We start from the raw sequence: 8,873 nt of genomic DNA, 5'->3' as shown, positions 1-8,873 counted from the left end.
CTATTTATTTATTTTTTTGAGACAGAGTCTCACTATGTTGCCCTTGGTAGAGTGCCATGGAGTCACAGTTCACAGCAATGTCCAGCTCTTGGGCTTAGGCAGTTCTCTTGCGTCAGCCTCCCGAGTAGTTAGGACTTTCAGCCAAACCTATTATTTAACACAATACTTGGCTATGTTTTTGTTATAGTTGTCCTTGTTTGGCAGGCCCTGGGCCGGGTTTGAATCCACTGGCCCCTGTGCATGTCGCTGGTGCCCTAGCCACTGAGCTACAGGTGCCAAGCTGTAGCCACACTATTTTATATTCCCACCAGCAGGGCATAAGGCTTTCAGTTTCTCTGCATCTTCACCAACACTTGTTATTTTCTTTCTTTCTTTTTTTTTTTGCAGTTTTTTTTTTGGCTGGGGCTGGGTTTGAACCTGCCACCTCCAGCTTACAGGGCCGGCACTCTACCCCTTTGACCCACAGGCGCCACCCAACACTTGTTATTTTCTGTGTTTATATTCTGTGTTTGTGACAGAGTCTCACTATGTTGTCCTCAGTAGAGTGCCGTTGCGTCACAGCCCATAGCAATATCAAACTCTTGGACTTAAGCAATTCTCTTGCCTCAGCTGCCCAAGTAGCCGGGACTACTGGTCCCCACCGCAACACCCGGCTATTTTCTTGTTGCAGTTGTCATTGTTTAGCTGGCCCAGGCCGAGCTCGAACCTGCCAGGGTCGGTGCGTGTGGCTGGCGCCATAACCACTGTGCTGCAGACGCTGAGCCTGTAGCTTGTCTTTTCCCTCTATGGATTTTTTTCCTTCATTGTGCAGAGGTTTTGACTTTGATATAATCCCATTTGTCTAGTTATGCTTTTGTTGTCTATGCTTTTAATGTCTTATTCATAAAATCTTTTCCCAGAACTATGTCCTGCAGCATTTCTCCAATTCTGTTCTTTTTTTTTTGGTCCGGGGCTGGGTTTGAACCCACCACCTCTGGCATATGGGGCTGGTGCCTTACTCCTTTGAGCTACAGGCGCTGCCCCATTCTCCAATTATTTTCTTATGGTTATTTTTTTTGATCTTACATTTATGTCTTTAATCCTTTTTGAGTTTTTTTTTAATAAGGTGAGGAGATAGGGGTCTAGTTTTTAATCTAATGCATGCGGATATCCAATTTTCCAACATTATTTATTGAAAAGACTTTCCTGTTGAATGGTTTTGGCACCATTCTCAAGATCATTTGATCATTTGTTTATTTTTTTTCTTCTCTTTTCCTTTTGGAGACAGGTTCTTGTTCTATTGCTAGGATAGAGTGCAGGGATGTCATCATAGCTGAAACTCTTGGGCTCAAGTGATCCTCCTGCCTCAGCCTCCCAAGTAGCTTTTTCTGACTAGTAAATTTTGTGCTGTGTGTACTTGATCATATTAAAAAATGTTTTAAAATGTCTTTACAGCCACAGCTAAGAAGAGTAATTCACCCAAGTCAGCTCGGTCCAGTATAGCAGGTAGTTTGTCACTTCGAAGAGCGGTGGACTCTGGAGAAAATAATCGTTCAAAGGGAGATTGTCAGGCTCTGTCTGAAGGTAAATTTGGGGAATTCAGAATGGAATTTCAGTGGGCAAATGTCTATTATCAGAAATTAATGTTGTGGTGGAGCTTTAGACATTGAAATGTATTAAAAGTGGTGAAGTTCTGTTTCAGAATTTCTTCATCTCAGAACAGAATGTGTCATTAGACTGCATTAGCCTGTTCCTTGATTTTTTTTTTTTTTGAAACAGAATCTCAGCTCACAGGCTAGAGTGCTAGTGGCACCATAGCTCACAGCAACCTCAAATTCCTGGGCTGAAGGATCCCCTTACCTTAACTTCCCAAGTAGCTGGGACTACAGGTGCCTGCCACAATGCTTGGCTAGTTTTTTCATTTTTAGTAGAGATGGTGTTTTGAACTTTTGCTCAGGCTGGTCTTGAACTACTGAGCTCAAGCAGTCTACCTGCTTTGGGCTCCCAGAGTGGTAGGATTACAGTTGTGAGCCAGTGCACCCAGCTACTCGGTCTCACTATGTTGTCCTAGGTAGAGTGCAGTGGCGTCACAGCTCACAGCAACTTTAAGCTCTTAGGCTTCAGCAATTCTCTTGCCTTAGCCTCCCAAGTAGCTGGGACTACAGGCTCCCACCACAATGCCCAGCTATTTTTTTGTTATAGTTGTCATTATTGTTTGGCAGGCCCAGGCTGGATTCAAACCCGCCAGCTCTGGTGTATGTGGCTGGCACTCTAGCTGCTGAGCTACAGGTGCCAAGCCTACTCCTTAATTTTGAATACCTATCTTCAAAAAGACTAGAATATATTCTAAATTTGTTTTTGAAATTTTCACAGTTTTAAAATGTAATAGTGGATTTTGTAACCTAATTGAGACCTTTAGTGTTTATTTGCTTTTCTGAATATTTATCTTCCTTTTTTGAAGGTTCTCCAGGAAGCTCTCAGACTGGGAGCCGGCACAGTTCTCCTCGAGCCTTGATACATAGCAGTATTGGTGATATTTTGCCAAAAACTGAAGACCGGCATTGTAAAGCTTTAGATTCCGATGCCGTTGTGGTTGCAGTTTTCAGTGGCTTACCTACTATTGATAAAAGAAGGAAAATGGTCACCTTGGGGTAAATTAAGCTCTTTTGTTTATGTAATAGAATAATAGCTTTGTTCTACATTATAAACAAAATTAATTTCTCCTTTGTTAATTTTTAATGGGTAGAAAATTCATTTATTGCATTAAAGGGTAACCTTTAAAGTATCTGATTCCTTACCTTTTCTTTTTAATGGGGTAATAGTATTGGAAGTTCAGTTTACATAAATCAGCTTGTTTTCCCTGAAGTTAGAACAGTGGTTCTCAACCTTCCTGATGCCGCAGCCTTTTAGTACAGTTCCTGTGGGTTGTGACACACAGGTTGAGAACCGCTGAGTTAGAATAACAGTGATGGGAGCAGTGCCTGTGGCTCAAAGGAGTAGGGCGCTGGCCCCATATGCCAGAGGTGGCGGGTTCAAACCCAACCCTGGTCAAAAAAAAAAAGAAAAGAAAAGAATAACAGTGATGTCCAACTTTGTGTGAACTCTGCCTTATAAGATTTTTATGTCACCTTTTTTGTTCATCTGTCCCACTGAAATGTCCCATTTTTCAAAGACTTTTGTGCTGAGCTGTATTATGCATCACAGGTCTTTACATATATTTTGTATGAAACAAAACGCAGCAATTTTAACACTGCTGTTTTGGTTTCATCTGGCCCTTTTTCTCTCTTCTTATGAAAAATATCCTCAAAACTCATAGCTGAGATTTCCCAAAAGGTGTGTGGTAGTTGATACAATTATCTCTCTCCCAGGAAACATAAATTCAAATCTCAGCCATGCAATAAAACTTCTATTCATTCAAAAGGTAGAGTGACTATGGAATGTATTGTCTATGGATGTGCTAGATGACCCATTAATATCCATCTGCTGCTCTGTTTTATGGATATTAAATATGTCTCTAAATTGAAGCAGTGGAATAGTTTTACCTTGGAGACTTTGAAAAGAACTTTAAATTTAGAGAAAGATTAGCATCCGTTACATTTGCTTAATTTTGCCAGGCGAGGTGGTTCACACCTGTAATCCCAGCACTTGGGAGGCGGAGGCAGGTGGATTACCTGAGCTCACAGGTTCAAGACCAACCTGGTCCAAAGCGAAACCTTGTCTCTAAAAATAGTTGGGCATTGTAGCAGGCGCCTGTAGTCTCAGCTACTTGGGAGGCTGAGGCAAGAGAATCTCTTGAGTTTGAGGTTGCTGTGAACTGTGACACTAAAGCACTCTACGAAGGATGACAAAGTGAGACTGTCTTCCAAAAAAATTTTTTTTACTTAATTTTATATAGTTTCAATGTCTGACTCAATTACAAATGTAGAAGAGCAGCTGGTGGTTTAGTTTTTTTGGTTGTTGCTAAAGTTTGAGCTATAGAAAGGTGTTGAAAAAAATCACTAGAAAGTATCTTGTTTTCCCCATTTCCTAGCCTGGTGTACATGTTCTTTTAAAGTTAAAGCTAAGGCTAACTTTTATATTTTTATTTGTTATAGAGATTGTATATCTGCCTTTAATCATAAAAATGAAATGTATATGAACATGGATTTGTTTTTTGTAGAGTGTAAAATCCTGTACAAATAACTGTAGCTCTTAGCTGTTGTATTCCTCATTTTAGATTTGATTGTATCGGCCAATTTAGTTCATATATACATTATCCAGCTTGTGTCTTTTTTTTTACCTGCCTCATTTAAAATAATACAAGCATAAAGTTTTAAGGGCAAATGATAAGTGGTTCAAAATTGAAGGAAAAGAAAAAATAGGAAGTGAAATATTCTCCGTCTTTATTTCCCATCTGCCTATTTTTGCAACCTTGCCCCACACATATTCATGCTGTTCTTTTTTGTATATGCTGCCTTATGTATAAACAACTTTGACTGTGTAGCTTTTTTTTAAATACAAAAGATGTTTTCTTAATAGTATATCTCAAGTCTTTCCCTATTAGAACATATTATTTAGAGCTTTTATTTATATTTCAACTGAAATTTTTAAGATAATTATAGATTCGCACAATTAAGGAATAATACAGAGAGATCTTGTGTACCGTAACCTGTTCTCCCTTAGGATAACATTGTACAAAACTTTAGTACAATATCAAAAACAGGATATTGACGTTGCTGTAGTCCATCATTTTATAACTTTTTACTCTGAATCTTTAGAGAAATATTATTAGAGATATTTTAAGATAAAATATGAACTTTGCTATTAAACACCAGTGCATACACTATTTGCAGTATGCTGCTCAGTTCTAAGAAAGGAAAATACAGATCATTCTGACACATAGTAGTTATATAAGTTTAAAAATATCAAGTTGTTTTCTCCCTTTTTGAGGGCTAATGCTAAAGGAGGTCATTTGGAAGGAATGCAGATGACTGATTTGGAAAATAATTCTGAAACAGGGGAGTTACAGCCTGTGTTACCTGAAGGAGCTTCAGCTGCCCCTGAGGAAGGTAAGAAATGAGAGAGTTATAATTAGGCAGGAGGTGGGGATACTGACCCTTTTTTGGTGGTGGTAGGAGGGGGGGTTCATAGGGAGTGGCTGGGTAAAATGTGTCTGAGATCTGCTATCTGGTATACTTCATCTGAACACTGCATTCATTTTGCTAATGAATTTGATTTACTAGAATATTAAACACAGAGAAGGCAAAATGGATAATTATTCCATAAAAGGACATGTCTCACTAGAAGAGACATTTACAGGTGGAAGAATCCTCAAATAATTCATATGTCCAGTCAATAAATATATTAAACCATGTATATGCCAGGTATTGGATTTTTGCTAAATGTGCAAAGATGAATTGAATATGTTCACAGTCTTAGTGGGAAGATAGGCCCCAAAACAGTGAATTAGAATATTGTCCAGCCTTCATGTTTTAAAGTCAGTTTTGGTTAGTCTATAGATTGCTTTTTTCATCTTACAAAAGCATTCCAAGTTTTAATCATTTTTAAAATCCCTTATGGTAGGTAACCAATGACAACTCTGCCAGTTTATTCCCCCTTACACTTTCTAGTATCTTTTCTACATATTTTTCCAAGTTCATGATTGTTTATTTAAAAACAGAAGACATTTTGTAATTTGGGGTAGCAGCAGGTACTTGAAGCAATGCTACATGTATTTTTTTTTAAATGCTATATGTATTGCCCTTGCCGAGTCCTTTATATGTTAGCAGAAAGGAACATCAGCTTTCTTCATGACATTTGACATTGGAATTTTTTTCATTTCTCAGTGAAACTCAGCTACTTTCCACCTCTGCACTCATTTGAATTCCAATGGTTGATGAATTGTACTCAAAACATCTGTGCAGGTGCCAGCATCTACCTCTGGTTGCCATGTAGAGACAGTGTGTGCCTGGTGGCATTTTCAGGTTTTTTTAGTTAAAGAACCCTAAGTGTTTTGGTTTGCTTTCCTAGTTGGTGCCCTGTAGTAGGTAGCATTATTTTGTTTAGGAGAGATTAAATGGAAAGGATTTTTAAAGTGATGTATTTATTATTAAAACACTAAGATGGCTTGGCGCCTATAGCTCAACCGGCTAAGGCGCCAGCCATGTGCACCTAAGGTGGTGGGTTCGAATCCCCAGCCCGGACTCGCCAAACAACAATGATGGCTGCAACCAAAAAATAGCCAGGCGTTGTGGCGGGCGCCTGTGGTCCCAGCTACTTGGGAGGCGGAGGCAGGAGACTCGCTTGAGCCCAGGAGTTGGAGGTTGCTGTGAGCTGTAATGCCACAGCACTCTGCCCAGGGGGACAGCTTGAGGCTCTGTCTCAAAAAAAAAAAAAAAAAAAAAAAACTAAGATAAAAGTATTATGATTGATGATCTTTATAGAAAGTAGCAAGGATTAGCTACTTTCTCTGTGTTTATACGTACTAGATATAAATTGGAGTGGCTTAATTCTTAACAGTATGTACTAGAACTATAGCTTTTTTTTTTTTTTAAAGACAAGAGTCTCACTATGTTGCCCTCAGTAGAGTGCTGTGGTGTCACAGCTCATAGCAACCTCAAACTCTTGGGCATAAATGATTCACTTGCCTCATCCTCCCAAGTAGCTGGGACTACAGGCTCCTGGTATGTTTTTGTTGTAGTTGTCATTGTTGTTTAAGCAGGCCTGGGCCAGGTTCGAACCCTTTAGCCTTGGTGTATGTGTCCAGTGCCCCAACCACCGAGCTACGGGTGTCTACAGCTCATTTTTTTTCATGGAGATACTTATGAAATACTTTTGATTTGCCTGATGTCAAATTTATGCTGGTGATAAAGTAATTCATGGATCTATTATTTAGTTCAGAGTTTCTTTACCTTGGCACCATTTTCATTTTGGACCACATAATTAATTTATTATAGAGAAACTGTTTCCCGCATTTGCAATAGTATTTAGCAGCATCACAGCTTTGAACCACTAGGTGTCAGTAGTGCTTCCCCCCAGTTACAGCAACCAAAAATGTTTCCAGACATTGCCAAATGTTCCCTGGGAGGCAAAAATCATTTCCTGTCAAGAACCGTTAGTTGAACGCATAACCCAACCAGGATTGACCACTCTTTGAGGGAGACTCACTTGCCAGAGTGGGCCACATAGGAACAATTTGTAGCTCAGATATGCTGGGTATATATGGTGGGAGGAGACAGGGAGAGCACCTGAAAACCACTGGTTAGGTGTCAGACTAGTTACTAAATAGCTAATTATAACATAAGGTGATGAATGCTGTGATCAGGTATACAGAGAGCTCAAAGAAGAGATACAGGGTAATAAAAGATAATATTTAGTAAATCCTCACTACGTGCCAGAGACTGCTAAAGACTTTACCAATACTAAGTTGTACATAATTCGCAGTACAACTGTACATAACAGTTTCTTTTGTTATCCAGGTCTTACAGGTAAGCAAAGTCAGAGTTAGTAATTGGGAGGGAGGGAATTTAAACCCAGAGCACCTCTCTGCTAACCTAGGCTCTAGTCTACTATTGGAACAGTCATCCTAAGGCAGTGGTTCTCAACCTTCCTAATGCCGTGGCCCTTTAATACAGTTCCTATGGGTCACGACCCACGGGCTGGGAAACTGCTGTCCTAAGGGATTAAGTAGGAATTAGCCAGGTGACGACTGGCAATGAGGCAAGAGTGGGTGCAGGCAAACATCAGATCGTGAAGGATTTGTATATCTCAGCTATCATACAGACTTTGTCCTTTGAATAGAGTCTTAGCAAGAAGTGACACGGTAAAATTATGTTTTTTATTTGTACATTCCTACCCTAGCTACATTGCAGAGAGTAAATCTGGGAAGTAGAAGTGGGAATGGGGTGTGGAACTAGGGACAGTAAAACTAGTGGGCAGTGGGCCAGACTCAGTGGCGCACCCTGTAATCCTCGCACTCTGGGAGGCCAAGGCAGGTGGATTGCTTGAACTCAGGAATTCAAGATGTGCCTGAACAAGAGTGAGACCTCATCTCTACTAAAAATAGAAAAACTAGCTACGTGTGGTGCAAGAGGATTGTTCAAGCCCAAGAATTTGAGGTTGCTGTGAGCTATAAGGCCATGGCACTCTACTTAGGGCAACAGAATGAGACTCTGTCTCAAAAAAAAAAAAAAGGTAAGGAGTAAAGAGCATTTTACTTTATTTTAGGTGAGAGATGATTCAGACTTATTAATTTCAGCATCCCTCCACTAATAAATTCACATTACTATAGCAATTTTTCTACTTAAAATAGCCGGTTAACATGAAAAACACTGAAAGTTTTTGACATAAGGCTTGGCGCCTATACCACAGTGGTTACGGCACCAGCCATGCACATCTAGGTTGGTGGGTTCAAACCTGGCCCAGGCCAGCTAAACAACAAAATGGCAACTACAACAAAAAAATAGCTGGACATTGTGGCAGGTGCCTGGAGTCCCAGTTTCTCGAGAGGCTGAGGCAAGGGAATCGCTTAAGCCTTAGAATTTGAAGTTGCTGTGAGCTGTGACGCCATGGCACTATACTGAGGGTGACATAATGAGACTTGGTCTCAAAAGAAAAAAAAGTTTTTGACATCTGTTTCATTTTTATTTAAGTTGAAAGTTTAACCTAAACTTTGCTTGACCACATTTAGGATTTGCAAGTTTCTGAAAGTATGGAATTATTCAGGTGGGATTTAGAGCTACAGTCAGTGTTAATTCAGTAACATATCTTGTATATGGAGTGTTTGAGGCTTGGTGCCCGTTGCATAGTGGTTATGGCGCTAGCCACACACACCGACCAAGACTAGTGGGTTTGACCCGGCCTGGGCCAGCTAAACAATGACAACTGCAACAAAAAATAGCCAGTGTTGTGGCGGG

General features: G+C 40.0%; 1 protein-coding gene across 1 annotated transcript in view; it reads left to right on the top strand.

Annotated features, from left to right (window-relative positions):
- Nucleotides 1-8,873, top strand: part of TRIM37 (tripartite motif containing 37) — a 144,889-nt gene that overhangs the window by 123,648 nt on the left and 12,368 nt on the right. Inside the window, exons 20-22 of the mRNA XM_003795582.3 lie at nt 1,435-1,563; nt 2,441-2,630; nt 4,909-5,027. Of these exons, the coding sequence (XP_003795630.1) occupies nt 1,435-1,563; nt 2,441-2,630; nt 4,909-5,027 (438 nt within the window). The remainder of the gene's footprint in view (nt 1-1,434; nt 1,564-2,440; nt 2,631-4,908; nt 5,028-8,873) is intronic.

This window comes from Otolemur garnettii, unplaced genomic scaffold (genome assembly GCF_000181295.1).
Source record: "Otolemur garnettii isolate 467f Iridium unplaced genomic scaffold, OtoGar3 scaffold00094, whole genome shotgun sequence".
In the NCBI taxonomy this organism is placed as follows: Eukaryota; Metazoa; Chordata; class Mammalia; order Primates; family Galagidae; genus Otolemur; species Otolemur garnettii.
This window is presented reverse-complemented; position numbering and strand designations above follow the sequence as displayed.